The sequence below is a fragment of the Diadema setosum genome, chromosome 21 (assembly GCF_964275005.1).
Source record: "Diadema setosum chromosome 21, eeDiaSeto1, whole genome shotgun sequence".
In the NCBI taxonomy this organism is placed as follows: domain Eukaryota; kingdom Metazoa; phylum Echinodermata; class Echinoidea; order Diadematoida; family Diadematidae; genus Diadema; species Diadema setosum.
In genome coordinates, this window is record NC_092705.1 from 13,047,966 (window position 1) to 13,074,586 (window position 26,621).

General features: G+C 37.6%; 1 protein-coding gene across 1 annotated transcript in view; it reads right to left on the reverse strand.

Moving 5' to 3' along the window:
• Window positions 1-837: 837 nt before the first annotated feature.
• LOC140244297 (DISP complex protein LRCH3-like) overlaps window positions 838-26,621 on the reverse strand; it is a 120,364-nt gene continuing 94,580 nt past the window's right edge. Inside the window, exons 9-17 of the mRNA XM_072323941.1 lie at window positions 23,876-24,168; window positions 22,136-22,201; window positions 19,845-19,922; window positions 17,838-18,027; window positions 16,073-16,175; window positions 14,712-14,827; window positions 5,174-5,311; window positions 3,892-3,969; window positions 838-1,382 (exon numbers count right to left, since the gene is read on the reverse strand). Of these exons, the coding sequence (XP_072180042.1) occupies window positions 1,266-1,382; window positions 3,892-3,969; window positions 5,174-5,311; window positions 14,712-14,827; window positions 16,073-16,175; window positions 17,838-18,027; window positions 19,845-19,922; window positions 22,136-22,201; window positions 23,876-24,168 (1,179 nt within the window). The 3' untranslated portion in view covers window positions 838-1,265. The remainder of the gene's footprint in view (window positions 1,383-3,891; window positions 3,970-5,173; window positions 5,312-14,711; window positions 14,828-16,072; window positions 16,176-17,837; window positions 18,028-19,844; window positions 19,923-22,135; window positions 22,202-23,875; window positions 24,169-26,621) is intronic.

A 26,621-nucleotide genomic window follows, 5' to 3' on the forward strand; every position in this document is an offset into this window, starting at 1 on the left:
CAAGATGGCATACACGAGACCTGTCACAGAGACTCCATGTATACTTGGGTGAGACAAGATGAAGCTGCTCTGCTCTGTTCGTCAGGTCACAAGATGGCATACACGAGACCTGTCACAGAGACTCCATGCATACTTGGGTGAGACAAGATGAAGCTGCTCTGCTCTGTTCCGTCAGGTCACAAGATGGCGGACAAGAGGCTTGTCACAGAGAGTCGATGCATACTTTGGTGAGACAAGACGAAGCTGCCCTGCTCTGTTCATCAGGTCACAAGATGGCAGACAAGAGACTTGTAACACAAAGAGCCAATGCATACTTTGGTGAGACAAGATGAAGGTCACAAGATGGCAGATGGGTGATTTGTCCATTAGAGGACCATGCTTTGGGTCTGTGGCACTTTCAAACTTGCACCTTTGTCCTACAAATTCTTTGCTTTTTGGGTACACACCTGGAAAGCACACGCATCAGGAGTCTTGTTCCAAGTTTTGACCAGTCGGACAGGAGCAGCTGTAGAGTAAGGAGAGAGGCATTTAAGGACAAGGTTTTCACTGAGGAGGACTTCTCATTCTACAGCTCTTGCCCACACAGATCCTTGCAACACAGCTGCGCACCGCACGCTATTAAAGTGGACTTTTCGAGGCTGAGGAGTCTGTGGCCCACACACACACGGCAACGTGGCCACTCTCAGTGGACCACTTGGAGCACACAAAGGTTTGGTGGAATCCCGACAGAAACTCGACAAGGAGAAACAAAGGCACTCCATTTGGAGTTATTGCTCAGCTGTCAGGTGGTCCAACACACAGAGTCAGGTGGTCCAACACAAGAATCAGGTGGTCCAACACAAGAATCAGGTGGTCCCATGTGAAGTCATGTGATTCCACCGGAGAGTAAAGACAGTTTTGATTTCCAGTGAGATGGAACAATTACGCCACTGGGTGGTCCAACGAGAAGCGAGATGAAATCACTGAGTCCGTAGGGTTCCATCAAGAGAGCTACCCGCCCCCAAGGTACACATCATGAGAAACCACATGACAGAATGGCTACCCTACCACGAGGTCTGGTGGTGGTTCAACATGGACGCTGGCAATGTCCACCATGGGAAATTTATAGAGGTGGTGTCCATTAATCAGTCAGGTGGTTCCACCAAGTGGTCACATGATCCCTGCCAACTGTCAGGTGGTTCCTCCATGAGGCAGGCAGGCAGTCAGTCGCAGTGTTCCATCTTCCTGGTCATCTCTGTCCGCTGATTGCACATGGTGTCCTGGGTTCATACCGCCCACTGCTTGGTCTGGACGGCGGTGTGCGAGAGAAGTGCCTTGACCGTGGCAGCCACCTTCGGAAGACCCTTTCCCTCTAGTACGTCCGATGGCGTACACATTTTCTCCTTGAGGTTACAGAAAGAGATACAGATAAAGAGGTAAAAGGTAGGAGCCATCAATTGCAAACTCACTTATTCTTTTCTTACAGAACAAATGAAATTGTCATCAACATGATATCACATTCAAGACCAAACTGTCTTTTGCCTTTACAAGTGTTATTATTGTTTTCTAATCTCAGAGGAATATCAGTTGGTATTATGATTTTGTAGAACAGATGCATGCCCACCTAGACAGGCAAATAAAGTACATTGTAGATGTATAGATAAGTAATTGATATTCAGAATATTTAGGTAGGACGACCTATTTCTTGTCAATCCTCTCTTTGACAGTGAGCTTCAACAAGGATTACTTCCTTCATTATATCCTGCATTTTTGTTCTTTTACTTTGTGTCACTGCATGTGAAACAAGAAGGCTCTTTTAATTTTAACAAACACGAGTCTTTCATTTGTACTTTACGGGAGAACAAGATAGTTGCTTTGTTAGAACAGCTTATGTATGTTTATTTGTTGACCAGGGGTGAGGGAATGGCTATACTGCAAAGGTAGGAAGCAAACCAACCATCTCTTTAAGCACATTATATAATATCTTGTGGGGATATGATACGATAAACAATTATTACAATTAGCAGCAGCAACGAATTTAACAAGGTACCACACAGAACAGAACTGAACAAAGCCACCAAATACTTCATGCACCAATACACAGGTCAAGGGTCAAATGAAAGGGCAGGGTCATGCAGTGTGCAGAAAAAAATGCTGAAAAAATATATAAAAAGTCATGCTGCTTTATCACAAACATCATCACTTCTGATTTCTTGCAATGAACTGTATACATGTAAAACATGCAAGGCATCGGCTCTTCTTTGCAATTCCACAGTTCAGATGGACATGGTCTGTTTTGCACCAAAACATTTTTTTTTTCATTCCTACATAAGATTATTAACCCATTGAGGACAAGTTAGTTCTGGGTACACTCAGGCAAGAGTCTATGAGAAATGCGTGTCGTAGCAAAATCAAACCGTCCTCAACGGGTTAAGATCACAATGAGCTTACGCATGTGTGGTCAGTATAACGGGAGTAATTTTGATTTTATCAACTCCAATTGACCAACATCTAATAGGCACATTGACAGAATATGTTGTTATTAACGTACAACAACACAACAAAAAGTGTGAATGATATCATATTGTACAGCTGAAATACTAGTAGCTTGCAAGAGACCTACTACTGTCAGTTTCTTCATAAAGTTTCTCATCTACTATGGGGATTAAACTTAAAGAGAGGCGCAGGACCATTCTAAGGCAGGAAACAAAAGGAGCTGCAAACAAGACTACATAATCAAATTGAGACACAAGAAACACAAAACAAAACCAACAACAACAAAAATCCCAGCACATTAGCAACACCGTGAGATTTATGATACTACAGTCACCCCCTGGAACATGTCAATACAGACGAAATTACAGACTACAAAGAATCTCAGGATGCATTTGAGCACTCTCCTAAAGTGTACCGTACCGTACCATACTGAGTGAAAAGTGGACATCCTTCAAAAGCATACCAGAACTGTACCATAAGTTGGCATGACAAGAATGCGCATAACACGCACTATGTCATAATTTCAACAGTTGATTCTTTTTGTTCGGGACACTGGTATGTAGTGTAAGCACGTTGGGTGTATGACCCTGTTGCTACAAAACGTGTGACCCCTCCGACTTGAGTCCAAAATTACCTCAAGAGGCATGTTTCTCCAAAGAGAGCTCCAAACATTCCTTATCTGGCATGATACATTGCATGACATGGTATACATTAGTTTGAATCGGTTTGGTTCACTTTGAGTGCTCAAACGCAGCCTCGAACTATGGTGTATGCCACTAAAGACCATTACACAACTTCAGCGAATGCACACCATTTACAAGAATGGGAAGTAACATTGGCTCCAGGTTAATCATTTATAATGACAGCACAAATTTGATCACATGTAGAAGAGATGTGTGTGTGCGTGTGCAGCTATTGTACAACGGTTTGGATCTTGAGGACAGAATATTCTAATACAACACACCATAGAGGGCACAGTGATACTGAATCATGCATTGTACAAACATATATAGGACATACGACTTAGAGACACAGAGTTAACAGACAGAGACAAAAAAGAGAGGGAGTGAGACATATCTATAAGACATATAGACCAATCCAACCTGGCAGAAAATCCATCATTACTGCGGTGTCCTAATCACACACGTGTGTGCAAAATGCGTAATATATATTGCTGCCGGCACAAACCGGCCCAAATATATATATATATATATCACATGCGCATTCACATAATATGAGCATGCGCGCATGGGGAATCGCAGTATTGACAGATTTTGCTGCCAGGTCAGATCGGTCTACAGCAGAGAAAGAACGAGAAGCAGCAGCTCAAAATTGAAGCTCTCTTGGATTATCGACAGCTATTAGAGACAAGTATAAGGAAGGCCAAGACTATCCTATCATGGGGTTGGTACTTACAGCTGGCACGCCTGCGTTTACACACACTTTAAGGAAACTGTCCACGTTTCTCCTGCTCTTGGCTGCACTAAGCTTTGGCTGTTGGGGTATGAAAGGTGACAGAGACTCCGTTAGTCCATTATGATGATGTGCTCTTCACCTTCATTTCCAAACCACATTCACATCGATTTTCATAAATTGAATACAATCAGACAAACAGGATGGTAGAAGTCATGTTTTATATTGACATCAAATGGCAAAGTCGCAGAATATTAATATTTTTGTATGATTTCACCGAATAGTTAATAATATTATTGTTCGCTGCAACATTTGCACATTACCTGGTGTGATGACATTCTGAATGCACAACTTTACCATTGGTTTGTGCACAAAAATATCACCAAAACCATGTTTTCTAATCTCTTGATTCAATAAGTAGAAACCTTTCCCCCAACGTGTAATTGTGAAATGTTATTACAACACAACAAACATTTGATGCATAGGATGCAAATTTCTCTCTTTGATTTCATGTCAAAAATGAAACTTTTTGTGTACATCAGAGACTTATGACGCATTCTCACTTCATTTCATTTCCTTGTGTGGTTTAATCATCATTTTCATAATCAACATCATTTTCATCATCATCATCTTCATCATCATCTTCATCATCATCGTCATCATCATTATCATCATCATCATCTTCATCATCATTATCTTCATCATTATCTTCATCATCATCGTCATCATCATCATCTTCATCATCATCTTCATCATCATCGTCATCATCATCATCATTATCGTCATCGTCATCTTCATCATCATCGTCATCATCATTATCATCATCGTCATCTTCATCATCATTATCTTCATCATCGTCTTCATCATCATCGTCTTCATCATCATCTTCATCATCGTCTTCATCATCATCGTCTTCATCATCATCTTCATCATCATCGTCATCATCATCATCGTCTTCATCATCGTCGTCATCATCATCGTCTTCATCATCTTCATCATCGTCGTCATCATCATCGTCATCATCATCGTCATCATCATCGTCTTCATCATCGTCGTCATCATCATCGTCTTCATCATTATCTTCATCATCGTCATCATCGTCTTCATCATTATCTTCATCATCATCGTCATCATTGTGATCATCATATTCATTTTCAACATCATCATCTTCATTATCATCTTTAATCATCATCTACAACATCATCTTCATCATTAATCAGCATTATCATCACCATCTTCTTTTTCTTCATCATCATCATCATCATCATCATCATCATCATCTTACCGCTGCTGCAGATGGGATATGGATGCTGGAGATAGCGTGGGGCTTGATGTTATTTGACAGGTGACATAGAACCACTCCATCCATCAGTGCTTCTGCTAGATCTTCCGGTAATGAGACCTTCAACCTTGACTCTATGCTCTGAAGGATAAGTGCGACAAAGAAGGCGGCAAACGTCAGTTAGGTGTTAAGAGCTAGCTTTTACACAAGCACACTATTAAAGGTATGGTATAGTTGTGGTTGATATGGGAATTTGGGTTTTTAACTTTTTGCAAGATAATTAGAACCCACTCGTATGAAATATTAAAGAGCATACATTTCTATTAAAGAGGAATTAGATGTTTGATAAAAATTGGTTTTGAAATAATGGAGATATCAAAGATAAAAGGAAAATTGAAAAAGTCAAAAGAAAACAAATCGAAGAACTAATAAAACGTGGGACCCAACTTTTATTATGACCCCATTTTTTTTACTTTTTGAATTTTCATCAAATAAACTTTTCATTCTTCTTAGAATTGTATGCCCTTTAATATTTCATACATGTGGTTTCTAATTATCTTGCAAAAAGTTAAAACCTGAATCCCCATCTCAACCATAACTATATCATCCCCTTAAATCTACACAACTGGATCTACCACGGTCCTGAGCATTTGTTTCTTGGGTAGACAAAGTTGACTACTTCAACATAACATATATATATCAAATAATGGCAAACAGTCAATGACACAGAAACTCACTGAGAAGAAAACTGACAGTTGAACAAGCACATACTTTCATTACAATTTCATGTCGATTGTTCATTTCTAGAACTCTACATCTGCTGAAATGAATGGATAGGTTTGTATCAATCCTACATAACAGTGGCTAGCTGCGTATTGAACAAATATCTGCTCTCCATTAATCTGTTTTTCCCTTGATTTGTTACAAAAGGTTTGCAATACAACACACATTGACTTGAAAAAGACATGCTTTACAACATTTTACTTTTCACTGTGGTGCTACACCTGTAGATTGTGACAGTTTTTATAGTGATTTATGCCTTTCCCTGACGCTCAAATCAAAGCTGGGTGGAAATGCATCCTTTGATTGCACTTTGACGTGTCCCTATATTGCAAATCTGAATGATGGAAGATACTTTCAAAAGAAAAGTACATTTAAGCTTACTATGAATGGATCTGTAGGTGCATTTAAAGTGTCACTTTAGAATTGCCTTCACACTTTTATTCTGAATACACAAATTTCCCAGTTTGAGTTGTGTGTGGGTGTGCAAATGTTGTGGCAAGAGTGACTATAAAGCAAAATGTATTTGCAATGAGTGCATGACTGTCAAACTTGTTTACAAGAGTAGACGACTATAAGACTACAAACTGTAATTACATCATGAACATACAAATTGCTCATATCCTTACTGTGTTAAAGAGACATGGGGGAATCCATGTATCTGAATGTACATCACATGGCTGTGAGCACTTCCTAACTATAGCTCACATTATACAGAAAACCATTGGCACAAGTTTAACAAACCAAAACATGCTCATGTGGGACTAAGGATGTTTATCCCTGATGGCCATTTAATACATACTGAGAGCAGAACTTGCTCAGTTAAAGAGCAGAGAAACCATCATCGAATGGAAGATGGTGAACCACTGGTCAGACATGGACAATTAACCAAACACATTTTTGGACCTTGATTAGTTTCACCAGGGAGGTGGAAAAACCTCCCTGGTCACATCCAGACCTACGTCTTTTCAACTCACAAGCCATTACTCAGCGGATTTCCATTCACACCACACTTCGCTCACAGTGCATGCAGAGTTTGGAGTCTCGAACAACAAAAACTTGACAGTGAAACAAAACATCTCACAACCTGGACTCTCGAACCATCAAAAAGTTTGATGAATATTTGCACATCTGATTTCAAACACAGCCATCTACACGTACATGTACTTGTAGGTACCCAGGGCTGCCTACAATCTTACATTAAGCAGGGGAGATTCTACAGAGCAATCTCTGAGAAACTTGTGTGCTACATATTGCATATTTAGTAGGTGATCATGATTCCCAAGTCAAGGAATCTTTTGACTTCTTCAGTCAGGAAATAAAAGAAAAAAATGTTCAATTTTTCAGGGAATCTCTTGTAGAATCAGGAAGGCTTGGCAGCTCAAAGCACCAGTGAACATTAAGGAAATAAAACCCAAATTCTGATCTATGTGGATTGATGGAATGCAGCAAAAATAGCAAAAAACTTTTGTGAAGTTTGAGGAAAATTGGACAATTTGATCAAAAGTTATGAATTTTAAAGTTTAGGTGCCACCATCATTGGATGAGAAGACTACAGCATGTTGTGACATCATGTTGGGAATACAATATGAACAACATATAGAGAAAATTCAACATATTATTTCACTTTTCTACTACAACAAAAAAGCATTTGTCTTTTCTCTTTCATAAAGCACGGGAAATAATATTACCCTTAATAATACATCAATAACAAGTCAAGGGAATGAGCACTTTTTATTGAAAATTAAATTTTGTGGAATTCTATTTATATTTTCTTGTGAATTCAATATGTGAAGTCACATCCATGGGTGCAGATGTACTTTAAAAATTCATTCATCTTCAATGGATTGTCTGATTTTCATCAAATTCGCTGATGTATTCTACTACCAGTAATTGCTACATTCACTCAATGCACATACATTTTTGGGTTTCATTTCCGTTTAGGAAAACAATCAAGAATCTAGTCTCAAAGACACACCACACATCATGCACTTGCTGTGACTACTCTAACAGTTAGGCACACATAATTCAAAAGACCCAACAGTGCCCACGATGTTATTGACCACAGAAAATGAAGCATGCCTCATTTGAAAATGTCAAAACTTTCACAAATTTCACTGCAAGAAAGAGAGAGATTGAGGAATGGGCTATCAGAACAGCCTATCTGACATTCTGAATCATATTGGTATTACAAGAAAAGCAGGTCCTAACAAACACCTTACACTCAGATTATCTGTAGGCACACCGCCTTTCATCAAATCCTCTCCATCCCTGTTTGGGTCTTTGCAAAATATGACTAAATATTCAAACTTCAAAACTTCTGTCTTCCCTTCAGCTTTAAAAAAAAAAAAAAGGGAAAAAATATTAAAGAAAAATGTTGTTGTTGTTTTTTTTAATAGCATTGTAGAACACATCCCCAGACAGATTTAGTTCTTTTAACACTTAGCGTTTGCATTGAAGAGTGAATATATGTTGCATATTACAATAAATCATATCATACAAAAACAAAAATTAAAATATATTTTGAAGTGATCACAAAGTAGAATCCCAGTTCAATCTGCCAAACAAGTAATAGCTGAGCTACATTCTTGAACTCAGTGACAAATTCCATGTACCTGAACCTTTATGTGCATAAATAGAGAGTTCTAAAATAATGTGGAAACTAATGATATGAGATTCCAAAAAAGAATAAAAAAAGAAAATTCATAACAGGCATTTTATTCTAAACTACATGAAAAGTAACATGGAATCATTACTTGCGTTACACGCTCTACCCAGGTGTTGTAAATGAAGGACATTGTCCTTTAATTGAATCATTCCAAAATAAAGTACACAAGCAATTGCCCTTGCTAATATGCGCTGGATGTTTCTTGATCTGGCATGAATATTGTTTGAATGGGAGAATATATCATGAGCTGATGTAATAATAATTCAATACTTAAATCAGTGAAGTCTTAAGTTTCCGCTGGTACATGCAGTAGCTACTAATGCATGGAATGATATTGATAAAGCAGCCATAAAGTAGCCACTGTAAACCACAATGCTGCCAGAACAAAGGTCCTTCATACAAAAGGACAACATTTAGCCAAACTTATTGTGTACTCTCATGCCAAACTGGAATGTCAAAATATAATACCTTTTTTTAGCGAAGTCTCTGGTCTTCAAATCATATTTGATAATGAAGAAAATAATTCAAATTGAAAGCAGCTCCTTATCATTCCCTACACCTTCCAACAATATTCAAATTCAATAAATAATCCTCCCTATCACATCTAACTGTTAAAAACTGAAACCATGGTGGCGCTATTTAATTTCCATAACAATGCATCGACAATGCTGTGAGGGTGCACAGCCTTGTAGTTCTATTTGATCGTAAAAGAAAAACATGGAGCACTGTCTTTGTCTCAAAATTACCACAGTTTTGTGGATTTTCTAAGCACTTGTTATGTGTTGGGAAAAGTAATATCATGTTCAAGCTCTACAAATGCATTTCTATTGTGAAGTGACAATGTTTCAGCCATGATCAGAAGGGGAAAAATCAGATGCAACTACCACATATACACATTTGTACGTTCTGCCTGTGCCTGCTGCACAATAACTTTGCATTACCAGAAGTGCACAAGTGAACACAGAAAGTGTGACCCTACTTGACTTCTGCACGTTTTGTGTGGGTGCGTAAGATCAACCTCATTCATTTGCACATTGTCTTTGGTCAGGGTACGGAACCACTAGCGACAAAATGTTTACTTGCTTCAAAAGAGCACTTACAGCATGGCTCAGCTTCTGCAAGCCCCCATTTGATGTGCATGTGTATGCTACATCACATGTAGTAGTACAACTATGTGGAACTATCCAGGCAATATTGATGTATGATTCTGATGGATTAACTTCAAAATACAAGGAATAAATACGATTTGATCAGGTTTCTAGAAATGGTTTTTGACATTTGCATATAAGCCTACAGCTATGGTCAGCTTCAGTGTAGGATCATGATGTAGTGGCACTATCATTGTCTTTATTAATCAGACTTTTTGAGTGACAGGTCTGACACCTGTTTGCATTCACAGGTTATTTTGAAGGGTTTTCAGTTTGAATAGATGCTATCTCTTTTGAAAATGCATCTTTTAACAGTTTAAGCAAACATGACATTTGGTACTGTTGCCATTGTATGCATAATCTATTATAGTCTTTCCTTTTCTTGAGCACATTGGGACATATAAACTGTGTTATGCGCTATATAAGCATTCTGAATTATTATCGTTATCATCATTACTGGGCTGTAAAGGCATCAGTGGTTAACATATGGCTGATATACATTACTAGAGGTTTGCTGATATAATTTTGGTTCAAAGTTCACCCGAATCATTTAACCTTCAATCTATAATTTATTGCTTGCCTTTCCTAACATGCTTTGTCCAAAGATTGGCAAGCACACCAGAAGGTTGAAAAATAATTGTCAATGAATAAAGGATTACCTAATCCCCCTAATGTCAACTATTTCACCATAGACTTCATTTTGGACTGAGGCACAGAGCTTCACCTTAAAGGTAGGGAATCCCATTTGCATGCCTTAAATGAAGAGTTGTATAAATACAGTGGTATGTTGAAGAGAGTATCATTTTAGAAACTCCCATAAAGTATTGAAAGTGGAAGGTAACATTTAGTACATTTTTATTGACCGTTAGATTTTGAATTGAATTTTTTTCGGGGCTCACCGTAAATTCCAGTACATTACTAGGCTACCTTTGCAGACCCATGCACTGCATGTGTGTCCATCATGTATATTTTGTGAAGAAAGTTCATCAAAACTTACAAACATTTCTATATACATTCTTGTCACACACTCTATATGTTATTACATCAGCTCTTATACTTTTAGATTTGTGTTTATAGATTAAAAAAAAATACAGAAGACTGCAACAAAAAGGCTTAAGTGTGGCTGACACACAGAACTACTGAGTAGTTGAGTTTTGTGCATTATTCAAATTGTAGATAACTGTTGACTTCCAAATTTCTCAGCAGTGGCCCAAACAAGTCCCCTGAGGTTCATATTTAATGTTTTGCTGCATTTTGGGAGGTCTGTAAAAGGTATCCCCTACCTTTAAGTAGGCTTGCTAACTTCACAACTAGGTCAAATTTGGATGGATCAATGACTGCAGATGAAAAAGCTTTAAAACAAAGTGAATGGGCACACAAAGGATTCACCCCTTGTTCTTCCTTTGCATTCAGTCTCAGGTTTTAGTGTATAACAATTCCCATAGCTGACTTGTCAAAGTGCTTGAACTCTAACATGCAGAAGAAGAAAGACACCAGTCTGAACCACTCCCAATTATCATCATTCGGTGTTGTTGTTTTTTGGTGTGTTTTTTTTTTCCCCAGGAGGCATAAATCATTCTTTTTTAATGTAGCCTGAAGAGTAGATTATTCAATAACTCTCGACCTGTACCTCAAACATTTAAAATCTTGTAGCAGGCAATTTTAATAGTGGGTCTGTTGGGGCACAGGAAGTGACTCGACTAACACACGTTTTATTCCACTGATGCAGTGCTGCACGCTGAACAATGTGAAACTCATCACAAGTGACAATCAACAGAGAACAAACTCAAAATAAAAGTTGGCATGACCATGCAGACACCTGCATTAAAACAAAACAAAAAAAAAAAGCCAAACATCACAGCTCAATCTAATTCCTACATGACTGAAAAAGTACTCCAATTTGTTCCTTTCCACACCAGAGAGGCAAAAATCAACTGAAGTCAAGTATATTCATCTATCATGAAAAGCATATTTTGTCAAGAATCTATGATTTAGGCTCAGTTTCAAGAGAAAATGTGAAAGAAATACAGCTGTATTCCCCAAATGAATTCCTTTACAAGCATTGAGAAGTCACTGCGGTCATGCAAAATGAGTTTTGTGCTTTGATGGCCAACATTCCAAATTTTGAAAATAGATGTCACCAAAGTAAGCTATGAGGTAATATGAATACAAAATCAAACTGCAAATCAGTGTTGCCAAACCATTCCAAACATACAGGTGATGAACGGCAGTTGTGGGAATATTCAGAATGCTAAGCATAGAATATTTTGTATATTCTCAATGACAAATGTCATCATCTGATGCACATTGCATTGCTTTGGTTTGTATCAGTGACAACTGCATGGTACTATAACTGCAGTTGTGCATTGTTTTCTTCCTTTTGTTCCCCTATTGCACGTTTTCAATGCATCTTGAAATAGGCACATCTTTTTTTTTTTCTTTTTTTTTTGTGTTGTGTTTTTTGCCTCTCTGGCTGGCTTATGGACTGGTGTGGCATCGCAAGGTACAACACAGGACAAAAAAAAAAGAAAGAAAAAAAATCAGAAGACTGGTAACACATTTCACTCACCTTCTGCATATCCACCACATTATTGTATTCACTGAGAGTGTGAATGGAACTCATCCACGGCTGTGCACACTGAGACAGTGCAGTGAAATATAAATGCCATTGACAATTAAGATAGACCATACCATTATCTCCCTTTCCAGATAAAAACACAAGCACAAACAAACAAACAAACACAACAAACAAAAATAAACCACCAGCACTCGAGTGCAGAAACACAGTAATGTGCTGGACACAGTATTAGCTTCTATTTGTTACAAACACTGTCCCTTTTTTCTTCTTAATTTTCATGAGACAGTTGGGGGAGGTTATACACACTCAGACCTCCCAACCTTTCTGACTGAAAAATAGGGATGATTTGGCTCAAAAGTAGGAAAGAAAGAGCAGTTCCTAAAGGAGTATGTACTAAAATTATCCAGAAAAATAGGAAACTTCTGTTGAAACAAGAGCTGGGAATGGTCAAAATTCAGATTTTTTCCTCCAAATTCAGTATGGTTGGGAGGTCTGCACACTTATTATGAAATACACCTCATGAAGAACGATAATCATACGCTATTATAGAGCTGTTTGTTTTTTTCTTCTTCCACACACACACATTAATCGCAGGCTTTAATCAACAAACAAATGATCACAACACAACACAACTCGAGTAGCACGTCATGTCTTTCTCCTTAACTTTAACAGGCAGCCAACAGCCCAAGTAATGTTACTTTGGCTGAAATGTGTCAAGCATTATGCTTTCTTTCCTGATTTTATAAGCGATATGGAAGCGAGATTTGCATTAAATTATCAAATGCCATTACTGAAATAAGCCAAAAGAATTGCATTTCTACAATTGGTAAGACATTATTAAAGCGTCTTAAAGAAAAAAAGAAATAATACGTCTGGCACCCTTCGGGTGGAGGCAAAACGTGTAATGATAAATTAGTAGAACTTAAGCTCTTTCATTGCAAGAAGTTTGTTTATCTGGGAAGGAAAAGAATAGGATAAAATTAACTGCCATTTCCCATTTTCTAGCAATGCACAAACATGACGGATGAAAAAATTGCAAAGCCCAGTGTATTCTCTTTAATCTTAACTTCCCTGTTTATTTCCAGTCATTGAAGACAGCAGCAAACATTTGCTAAATACTATCACACTTTAATACCAGAGGCTATAGTGGAATTCATATGATATCCGCATTGATTAAATTTCAGTGCTTCCATAACTTTACACTCACAAAAGGACTACAAAAAAAGCCTGCATAATTTAGCGAAAAAAACGACAACACAACAAAAACTTGTGCATACTTTTGCCTAAGTTTTTGCCACATTACTTTGCTATTTCTAGATCCTTCATAAAAGAGCAGATAGGAAAGAATTTATCTACATAACAGATATATTAGGCTTAACAATTTGAGAAACACAGAAAAGTATTGATTTTTTTTTTTTTTTTTTGCAAATTGTTTTCACTTTCTATAGATCACTTGCAATGAAATTGTTTGAGACATGGACTGTTATATCCAAATATTCTGCATTTTTAATTTTTGCTCACCTTTCCCAGCTTACTTGTATACACTTAGAACTACAGTTGAACCTCTCTTATCCGGCCTCCCTTTATCCGGATTTCTCTATTATACGGACGCAATCTCGCCGTGATTTTTTTTAAAAAAATAATTACGGGAGGAAAGGGGGATTCCCAACTCCTTGAGAACTCCTACACAAACACACATGAATTACATATTACTTCCAACATTAACATACACCTCTATTTTGGGGTCTGTTACTGAGTGTAACAATGAAAAGGTTGCAGTATACACATTACTACATGTGGTACTACAATGGGCTACATCAGTACATGTGTATGTATATGTACATGTATAAAGCATTGAGAGTCCCGTATCCGGCCAAATCCCTTATCCGGATGGGCCCTGGTCCCGACTTGTCCGGATACGAGAGGTTCAACTGTATCTGCACAACTGGATCCCTTCAAAATTTGGCTATAAGATGTCAAATATAATGTACCAAACTATCACAATTTAGACACAACTACTTTATGCATTCATTTCCACATGTCCAACCTTCTCTCCCCATTCGTGGTTTCATTTCTACACCAATAAAAACCCTCCAAAAAAAATAGTGCCAAACAAATGTCACCAAAATATTACATCAAAAATACCATACTGTTCAAATTTTCTGCACGACCCAAGTTTCTCCCACTTTTCAAAACTAGCTTTCCATTTTCACATTCACAGCACAATACCAAAGTGTCAAACTTTGGCTGGGTACATTATGTGGCCAAAAGTCTAAGTGAGCATTCACTCACACACGTGCACACACACACACACACACACATTTGAAAAAATCTCAAATTGTTCTGCGCTTCCGATGCCCCCCTCACCTTTCGTAGTTGCTCGATTCTCTCCAGCTCTTCCGCCCACTTTGTTCTCTCCCTCTTGGCTGTGAAGTTTGTCTGCAGGCCCTCACCGACCCCTTTGCCCCCTCCTATATTGAAGGCTTTAAGAAAAAAAAAAGCAAAGGGCAGTCGTGACACCACGGGGATACATCCATCCAGAATCCTCTCACTCGCTTCACTTAAGAAATGGTCACTGACAATACCGTAACAAGAAACCGAACACTATAACAGGCATGATGACTCACAAGTTTCTGATCATACCACACAAGTACAAGCCCAGGAAAATGACAATGAGGCACTTATGTGCAATGTATAAAGTCTCTTGAAACTTATAACTTTAACTTTATAATCTTATCTTTAAAAAAACAAAAGAAGGAAAAGACAGGTAAACATTTAGGGAGAGACTTTCCTGTACTCGTCTCTGTTCTCATTCTCTGGAATCATAGATGTTTACCTGCGGTAGTCAAGTTTCCAACAATTTGAACATGAGTAAAGATTTGTACCTCCTCTGTAACTACTTTTAAAAAGTTACCATTTTACAAAGTTCTGAGAAATTAACCAGTTAAAATACAAACACTGAAGAGTCCAAAGATGATCACAGCTATCTACAATACAAACGTAAACAGAGGAAAACTGACCAGAAATGACTATAAATTATTATTGGAAAATTGAGCAATTTCTTTGCTCAATTTTCCAATAACTATCTACAATACCACACAAAAGTTGATGGGCATTTTAGGATGTGAACTTATTTGTCTCATTATAAACCAATATGAATTATCATATCACTTTGTGAAATTTTAATCTCAACCTTTCAAAGATAAGGTCGCAGAGATACTGACAAGATCGTCAAGCTATACAAGGTTGAAGCTGCATAAGTTGTGATTGGTACAACACTGTTTTATACCATATGACAGAATGCTCAGAATATTCCTAGTCCAACACAAGCCAGTATTAAGAATTTCAATAAGCCCCATAATGTCCTGATCATGAGATTTGGTGTGGACAATATCAATCTTGTTGCTAAAATACAAACTACATGTAGTTTGCAGTTTGTGATGGTTCAAATGACCCCAAATTGTAAACCAATGAAACAAAACAGTTGTAAAGCTAGATGTCACCCACTTGCATAATCCAATATCATAATTATTTGTGTTGATAAGCTCTCCTGAATGTTTAGAAATTTTTTTTCACTGCAACAAAACAAAATCATTCAGGTGCTGCCCACGACACTGCTCATTACCAATCTGTGTCTTGTCATTATGTCGCTTTTCTTATTTGACCTTTTTCTGCTCAAGCGCAGAACGTAACTTTGACCTGGCTTATCATCAGCGACTGATTCTTACCTGATCTAGGTTTTATACTGCTAAAAGCGGACCCGGGTGAGTTTTTGGAATTGTTTGATGAGGTGTCTTCTTTCTTCCCCGTCGGTGACATGGACGTCCGGGTCTGCAAAGGTATTGAAGAGATAAATGTTGAAAATAGATGAAAAATAATAAATATTTTGTTGATAAAAAGGGAAGAGATGCTTCCAACTTATTACAAAAATTAAAAATAATTTATATCCATTATGTTCCCACAAGTGTAGTAAATCTGTGTGTGAGTTTTAAAAACATATCCACACTGAGGCCTATCAATTTTCACTTGACATTTCATATCACCTAATTAATTTCCATCACCTCTATTCTATCTTATTTTGATTTGATGTTTATTGTTGTGCTTGCAAAATTTACCCTTTCGTTTCAGACTGCTGTATATGCCACATATGTAGGGAGTCTAATTTTTTGCCAATCGGGAATTCCCAACAGTTTTACAAAAAGCTAAATTCGCAATTGTGGAGAACAGCCATGACCAAAGAACTGTACATGTATGTGTGCACGTGGCATTCATTTTGAGATCAGAGTTTAGTAAATTTGCATATCGTTAAATTTGCGAATACATGTAGTACCCAACTCACAAAATTTGTGGAAGTGAAAACCTAGGGAAATATATAGTCACTGGGGTGACATTACCTTGTATCTGCAATTTTGGTGAAAATGACTTTTTTTTATTGATAGTCAAATAATCGGTTAAGTGATGTCCTGTCCAAATCCTAACTGTCTTATCCCAAAAATGAAGCTACCATGGCATGTCCAAGGAAAGGCTATCCCATCCGCTATAGTGCTTTGGCCGCCATGTTTTTTGGCTCTCCTGAACATTTGACATTTTGTAGATACGGGGTCTTGTCACCCCAGCGATGATATGCCATATAAAGTAATTTTAATAGTGATCTGGAATTTCCCTTTAACCCTAACTTACCTGGGCTATTTAGCAAGCTTGAATTCCCTGGGGGGGGGGGGGGGGGGCCATTATGGCCCCCCCTTCAGATCTCAGCCGTTGATCACGCGATCGCCGCAAAATTTTGCATGAACATAAAGCCGGATGTAATCTACAAGACTGTTCAGTTAAATTTTCAAAAAATTTGCATTTTCTATTTTAAATTAATTAATTATGCAAATACATGCAAAAAAACCTCATTTTCGTCTGTAATTGGTTTATAAAAGCTTATGGAATGCTGATTTTTGGTGTAAATATTCCTAGTGACATTCCGAACATTTGTGCGTAAAAAAAAATTCAGTATCAAAATTAATTTCTTATGTTTTTTATTGTTTTATCATTATTTAATGTATTTCTTCGTTTTTTCGAACATTTGTTTTTTTGTTGTTTTTTTTCAGCAGAATTTGTCATACACATCTTTAGAAGCATAATTATACTAAAATTAATTTATTTCAGCCATTGAAATTAAAAGTATGAATCTTTATATGAATTGTTTGAAAAAACACAATTTGTATTGACTTTGTACGCAAAATCAAGTTTTTGAGCAATTTTGGGGTGACAAAAATTTTTTGAAGGGGCGTGGCTTCGGAACGGTATGCCCGGGCGCAACAAATTTGGTCTCAGAAGTTGCGCGAGACTTGAAAGTAAAAAGTCAGCGAGCAGCGCGGTCAAAAAAATTTTGCGCGGTGGAATGGTCGCGGAATTCATCGAGGGGGGGGGGGCCATTATGGCCCCCCCAGGTAAGTTAGGGTTAACTGAAAAGAAGATGCTTTATGGTTGATGGGTCAGCAGTACCTTGTAGAAGTTGAGTACTGCGTCCCTCTGTGCCTGCTTTGTCCGATTCTTCTCCTCTAGTTCCGTCCTCTTGGTCACCTGGGCCTTGTGCCTCTCGGGTGAGATCTGACCGCCCCCGACCAGGCCGGTATCCGAGTCTGACGCTCGCTTGACCTTTCCATTGGACATCGGCAGTGAGTGGTTGATGTTACTATGGAGAAGAGGAAACAATGATAAAAAGTGAAAATTGAATTTTTAACAGATCTATATATATCAGTAAATAGAGGCAATAGATGCTGTTACTCCAGCATAAATGAAAGGAAGGATCATTGATTATTCTACATTTTTACACAATGTCAAAAGTTACAAATCTCATACTCCTTATCCTTATTTATAGAATACTGTCAGTGTATTATGCTTTACTATGCCTTGCTATATTACATTATGCCATAACACATAATTGTACCTGATATACCAAATATCATATTTTATTATATTGTATTATTTCATATTACTGTATATCATGTCATATCAAATTCATAATTATCCTATATTTAATTTAATCACATACTTGACGTATCATAACATATCTATTTGAACAAGTTTCTGATAAAGTGGAATATTCTGCCAGGCGTTAATACAAAAGATGTTGCTGTTTACAAAGTGTTATGATTTATGTTAATCAGAAGAGAGTGCAAAAGAGTAGCGCACAAACTTGGTCAATGTTAGTAATATAAGACAAACAAATCCACAGCAAAACACACGATGCTGTAGTTCAAACTCCCTCGGGGTTACCATGCCAACCAAAACAATAACACCTACAAGTGCATTAGGATGCATGCCTGCTATATTGCCCTGAGTCTATGGTTTCACAGATTTGAGCAGAATTGCTGTGGACATTCATATCCAAGAAATAATCCGTATTCAACGACTTAAAATACATTAATAAACTATTACACTTTTCATTACAATACACAGGTTTAATAGATATCAAGCTCAATGTAACTTTACACTTTTCATTACAATGCACAGGTTTAATAGGTATCAAGCGCAATGTAACTTTTCACGTTGGGTAATTTAAAGTTGATGCTAGTGCTAATGTTAGTACTTTGTCAACAATAGCGCTGGGCATGACACCGACCTTAAAATCAATTGGTTTTAGTAGGTTGACCTCAAACTTCTTTATTTTTGGGGGTGTTAGGATCTATAATTGTGATTAGTACTACTTGCATTTAGTTTGACTGTCAGTGTTTATTAGAGCTTGATTCAAGGCAGTTGTTTGGGACACAGCACTAACACCAAGCACTAGCACCAAACTTGAAATTACCCAGTGAAGGTATACATAGGTTAGTACAACAATGTTTGTATTGTCAAGTTACTACACAATATCCTGGCTTCATCTGCACTGTATGGGTATGATTCTTATATTGTTACAACATCAATTATTCTCTTTGAAATTTAGCTAGGCATCTGGAAGCTTTGCTATCCAAAACAAACTACAACTTTTATCAAACAAAATGAAATAGGGCTACATAAACCATTAAATCATTAATGCAGTATGATATACAATGTACATGCCATAGACAGTTATGATCTTGTTATGCATGTGCTGTTAAACCAGTGCTGTTGTTTATACAGTTATATAACTGATGCTGTTATGTGTGAGCTGTTAAATGGTTGTTTTTGTTATACTGCTGCTTTTAAATCAATGATATTGCCATACAGCTGCTTCTAAATCATAAATGCAAATACTATACAGGTGTCGTAATATCACTGATGATGTTATACAGGTGTTGCGGTGTTACTGATGATGATATAGAAGCGCTGTTAGTCACTGATGCCATTAAGGGCCATTATATCATTGATGTTATAGTACGGGTGCAATCAAGATATCAATGTTATTATCAAACGTGTTCCGTTGAGTCATGGACACTGTTACCCAGGCGTCATTAAGTGAATGATGTCGCTGTAGATGCGTCATTAAACATCACAGACGTTGTTAGGCAGGAGTTTAATAGTCCATCTTACCCATACTTATCTCCCGTCGACGCCCTCTTGCTGTCTGCCGAACCTCCGACCGTTGCCCGCCGCGGAACCTTCTTATCACTAAAAGGTGGAGAAACAAAGGCTGGATCACTTCCTAACCACACCCAATTATGTATTTCCTCATCGAACATCACCAGATAAAATTGGATAACATCAATGATGATGTCTAGTTCTAAGAATGGGTCTTTCACCTGGGAAACTGATCGGTAACAAATTCTGCTCATAAAGCTGAAAGTGTAGGTGAAAAGTGAGCACAAGGGAGTGAAAATGTTTCACCTTTATCTCACTTTAATATACCAGTTGTTTGTGACATCATGAGAATAATGGATGTACATGGGGACCACTACTACTAGATCTATACGAAAGATTCATCTCACTAGCTACCCCGAGAAAAATAGCAGGATGAAGTATAAAAGGAGGATGGGTGGGGGGTGGGGAAGGTAAGAAGGGGGAGGGACTTGAGCCAGAAATATGACAGCTATGCCACATAATGCATCAATCAACGTTGGTTTCATATGAATAACGCTAAGGCCACTGCACCAACTAAAGGATATCATCTATCATGAAATGATGCCCGCTTTTGAAATATACACGTGTATATGATCTGTAATCGAAATGAGGAAATGGCCAGTAAATTACCAAGAGAAGAACCAAAGGCAGTGTGTATGTGCTATTAACCACGTAGTCCTGAGCCTGGACACTTTCAAAATCATCGAAGGAATAAAAGTGAACTTAAAATAAAGCATGTAACATCTTAGGACTGAACATTAAGGTTTGTGCTCTATCTATAACTGATAATCGAGAGGGAGAGGGATTAAAGGGTTTCTCATGCTCTCCCTCAACACGTGTTCCAATTTCTTTTGATGTCAAACCATGGACAGTACACTAAAATGAGAGCATTCAGAGTTCCGAGTTCAGTGCTTCACACTGTACTTTTCAAGGAGGTGTGAGAGGAAACAAAACCTGTATTCTAATGTTGCCCAGTCACCGTAAACTGTAACCATTTGTGAAGAAATCAACCACGAATTTACAGAACAACTCAAAGCGTTTCAAAAGAGATGTAGTAGAGAGAAATGACCAAGTGATAGTTAAACGCTGACCTCACTCCTACTGGTCACTGCAAATTTGCTAGAGAAAAAGAAAGAGTAGAAAAATTTTTAATAAAATCATGCTGAAAAGCAGTCTAGATCCCCCACAGCTTTCATGTGCTCTGCGGTGAATATGTTATGTGACCCATTACCATATTCCTTCATTTAATTTCCAGACAGAAAAGGAAATTGCCAAAACATGGTGACTTGACTGGATAAAAAGAATTTTGAGATTCAGTTTTAAAACAAGTTACACTGGATATCTTACTTGGACTCCTGTCTGAATTTCAAAGGGTAAAGAATAGCTTGGAATTAGATGTGTTTTTTTTTCCAGTTTTTATGAAGCTTTGATGTTCAAACCAACCTATTGTGATTTGAATACCATATCTTCTGCAAGCACCTAAAAGTTGATTTTCTTGTGAACTCCGTACACCTGGTTACTAGCAGTATTACTGTTTTTAGTTGTAGCTTCTTTGTTGTCTTTTGATTTTCAGAGCAAAAAAACAAAAACCAACCACCCCCCCCCCAAATATAGACATTACTAGAGAAATACAGCTGCAAAAAATAAGAAAGTCAATATTCGAGAGATCAAACAGGCTTTCATTGTGAGAGGTTACATACAATATGCACCACCACTTCTATCCAATACATGGAAAGTTATGCACTATTGCCCGGTAAGTCAAATGGCTGATCGTAGACTCTCATTTCAGGAAACTCCAGAAGACAAATCTACCTATGTCTGGTATCAGTATCTACATAGACCTACTTACAAACATATCTGAATCTTACACAAAGCCTTCTGAGACATCTGCTTCTCACACCCAGAAACTTGTCAAAGACTTGCCCAACAAAGCAACAACATTTCCACATGAGAAAACTGGATTTACTTAAGTATTGATTTGTATGCAGCCAGAGCAGGGGATCTATTATAGCTTGGATGGAGTCCTCAGGACAAAAAAGAAAGAATAATATGATAATTCACATTTACTACGAAAACATGTCTTTGTGGGGTTTTTTTAATCACAACAGGTTGGATACGTATTGTAAATATAACTACCCAAAGACAGGGACTAAGTTTGGCTGCAAACTGCCGCTCACTTCAACATGACACACTTGCACACTTGATGTAACTGTTTGACACTTTCTTGCATGACGAGGATCCACAGTATTTCAGCGACTACTTACACATACAGAGACTTCGGTCTTCCAATGCTCGTCGACGTCGAACTGGCCGATGACAAGGTTCTTCTACTACATGAATACGATGTCGAGTAAGAGGATGATGGGGAGGGATATAGAGTGTGGACGGTGACGACGACGTTGTCCATATATAACCCGCATCAAAAGCATCCAAGCATCGAAGCATGCGGGTAAGAGTAATTCAGAGGCAAACAAAATGCAAGCATGGTTCAACTTAAAACGCATAAATAAAAGGCAATCAAAAATAAACGTCGCCTCATCCAGTCACGACAAGCCCGCAACTGCCACTTACAATCAAACCAGACTGCCAAAAAGATGAGTATACTGATTTTTTTTTCCTCATAAATTTATGTAATCTTTGATATCAAATGTGGCAAAAAAAGCACCTATTCTTAAAGAAAATTAGTAGAAGATTGCAAGGAAGTAGATATCCATAGAAGCCAAACAAACAACTGAAGGAGTTAGAATCAAGAAATAGCAATGATGAAGACATGCATTTATATCTTTTGTGCATTGTAAACTCAACGATGAAATGTGGTAGAGTATACCGTGTCACCGAAGAGGTGGTGTCAATTTTGGTGATCAAAAACTAGGAATATAGTAGATGTGCACTGTAGCAATTTGTGACCACATTTGCTACTGCTAGACATGAATTTACAATGTATGTTACATTGTATACCTGACTGCTATGTTCAGAAATATTTACGAATGGAACACTTACAGCCTACACAACAGATGCGAATTTATTAAATGTCATGAATATTATTATCACTAAAGATGGAGACACATACTACATGTAACTGTTATTGTGGATGTTGGTAAGGGAGGGGCATGTGCGCTAATTTGTTCATGTTTATATAATGAATGAAGGTATTAAAGTTGCAGTTGATATTTTCAACTCTATTGATAAGGATTCAAAAGAAGTGTGGCAAAATACACCTCTGAATAAACCTTTGGATTAAGACGATACATTAATCAACAGATATACTCAGCAAACTGATGGTTATGACCTTTTAGTCTTTCACTCCCATCAGCAATACATTTATAAACAATGTCAATAGTATGTTAAGATGGTGGGACCAAATCAGGGTTTAAAAATGGTAGCTTTCTTCCTCCAAAACTCGTTCCTAAATCCCTAAACTTGATTTGGCAAATTATCATACAACAGGGCAAGTTTTTATTTTATGCGATATGACTGTGGGTATGATGAAGGCCTTTCATCAAGAGCTGAAGATCACTAACATCCACTTAACATATTTCTTAAACTTCAAATTAAGAATAACATTGTTACACACTTGTTTCAATCATACTGCTGCAGAACAGGTTGTATTATCTATACGAAAAATAAAAGTGCTATAGCACCTACTGGTGATATTTGTAGGTAGCGCTTTTGAAAGAGAAATTGCTTCTTTTACTCACAATTTTGTGTATGATTTATGAGCTAATGATCTACAAATGAACAATGTATATGTCATTCCTGCTTCATAGGACCTGCTAATCACTTCCATTCTACTGCCAAGTTTGTAAATTGACCGTAACAATGGAGCAACTCAAGTCTGCAGGCAGATTGGCGAGCACAACTCAACAAGACCTGGATCTTTCCAGAAGACATGGCTGTCATTATGCACGGGGTTAGTAGTAATTCATAAACTAAAAGCATGCAGTTTCCCGCCCTGGATGAGGGATCGGTATCCCTCCGGACAGGCCGTTGGCATGCCGACTCACCTGTTTCCGTTCGTGGTTGCCCCCGACGACCCGTTGGCCAGCTTGGGCCCGCCTATCCGCCTCTCGTCGACGCCACCGCCACTGCCTCCGATGATGACGGTGGGTTTCTGTATCCGGCTCTCGTTGCTCAGCCTCCGCACCCCGCCCGTTTCCTTGGAGACGGGCGCGTGCACGTCGTTGCCAAGGTGCACGGGATCCTCCTTCTTCTTCTGCTCCTCCACCTCCAACCTTAGTCGTTCCTCTCTCGCTTGCCTCTTCTTCTCCTCGTACATCGCCTTCTGTCTCTCCAGCTCCTAAATAATGTGCAGGAATGTGAAGTGTCCAATGCAAACAATCAGAGTGTAAGCCAGTCAGCCAGAATGACAAATAGTACAAAAATGGAATTGTCACATCTTTGGACAGTTCAAAGATATGTAGACATTGTAAAGAAGTCAGCACATAATTAAAGTTACACAGAGTATAGACAGCACTGATTTGAACAGCCCTTCACAGGTTATCATAGTTATCAATGGAAGTAATATCTAATCCCCAGATAAACTAAACTTGCTTCTAAAATTGAAAATGGGCCTTCAGCACCAAAATGCAGTTTCCCATTACAACGCTTAACACTGGTACAGGTCTAAAGGTCTCAGACCAGGAAAAATCACGGTCGGACCAGTTAAAAAAATGATAATAACATTGTTTGGGCCAGTTAAAAAAAAAAAGACCAGGACCAGTACATTATTTATTGCAACTGATTGACAAATTGCCCTTCATCGACGTTAATAAGCACCAAGTTCATCAGTGTTCATCAACTCGAAACAAGAATTTCATGATTTTGAAGGACAAGTAAATTTTAGGTTCAGACCAGTACAAAATGGAAAACTGGATATCTACTGGTCTGACAGGGATAGGCTGGACCAGTAGAAAAATGGTAAGTGTGCAGCCCTGCCTAGTTTGTGGTAGTTATCTATCACCTTTTTTAAATTCTTTCGAAGACAAACTAATCATATGTTTAACAGATCCATGTTTTTATAAATCTCAAATCTTTGTAGAGGCTTTAAATTCACAAAGATAGTTTGAATAAAATCTGCGGTTTCAATTTTAATTTTCAATTTTAAATAAGCATACCTTGCACACATCCAAATAAGCCTCTAATCATTGGATGTGAAATGGCATACACAATGTTTCACGCACATTTAGAACACTAAAATTTGCATAATCCGTGGACTAAGTTCAAACTACCTGTGTGAATTCCAGCTAATAACTTCATTATCAACATTCTGTTAAATTAAGAGGGCATAGAAACTTCTACCAGAAATACAGATATCATCCCACATTTCATCGTATCAATCATTATCATAATTCCATACTGCCAAATCAAAGCAACATGTTAGTATGCATGCGGTTTGATGCTCTGCTCTGCAAATGTCATTATGCAACATGTGCGAATATCAGCATTTACCTGCTCATGAGAGAAAGAAATGAAATGAAAATGTGTGATCTGTGTCAACAAGGTCTATCAGTATACAGCAAATACAGTATAGTGACTCCATGGGGGGATCGCAAGTAAGTGCACATATTAAGCTGCAAGAAGGAAGAAATATTTTTCTGTTTTCTTTTCTAATTATGTATTTGATGTACATAAGGGCAAAGTAGGTAATTTCATCTGTTGTGACACCTTCATGATGACATTTATACCAGCAGCATATTAATGGCGCATTAACAAGTTAGTACTACTATTTAGTTTTTGTCTTCTTCTCTTTTTTTTAACACTCCAAAGCAATCTACTTGCACATTCTACTATCTTCACTATTCATGGTTCTACAAATGATTTTCATATAATATTCCTCCACGGCTTTTACATAATTCTTCATTTGTTTATTTCTTTATTCACTTTCTTCAGATATTCACGAATAGTTAGAAACATATACTTTCATATACTGGTTTTATTACATTTTTGTTGTTGTTTTGTAATTGCATTGAAAAGAAATATGTGATGTGGGAAATCAAATTTAATTTCGATTCAAATTCTAATTTGATTTCTTCACTTATTTAATCATTTATCTATTCATTCATTCATTAATGAATGTATGCATTTATTTCTTCATTGATTTATCTACGTCTTTATTGGTTTATTTACTTATTATCATATTTGTTAATTTTAATATTTATTCATTCATTTCCTTATTCATCATTGCTTTCTGTAACAACAAACCGAGGGAAGGAAGTCGTATGTCACAACAAAATCACCAACAGCAGTCATACACCAAATTACAATCCCCCACACGGAAAAGAGTTGATTATTCAGGGAAATCAAATAAAAGGGAAACAAAAAAACAGAAGTACAGGAATGGGGAAACAAGTAATCACAAAACTAATGTCAAAACTTTAACCCGTCGAGGACGAATCGCCAGTATACTTGGGCAGGGGTCTATGGGAAATGCATGTTGTAGCAAAATCAGCCCGTCCTCAATGGGTTAAGAACCAAAATAATATCATACAATAGGGGTTCTCATGTTGACTATACTGAGAAGAGCCACAGGAAATTAGCATGTCTTCCTCTGTACATCCACTGAAATATACAGACCCACACACAAAACAAAAGTTTTTCAATAGAACATCCTTACATCTAATTTCATGTTGATTTGTCTTTTGGACTCCTAGATCATACATAACCCTGTAATAAGCACCTAGCAACACTTTGCAAGCACTATAAAAAAGCCCGGGGAGAAAAAAATTGTATTTTCCCTTGGGCATACACTGT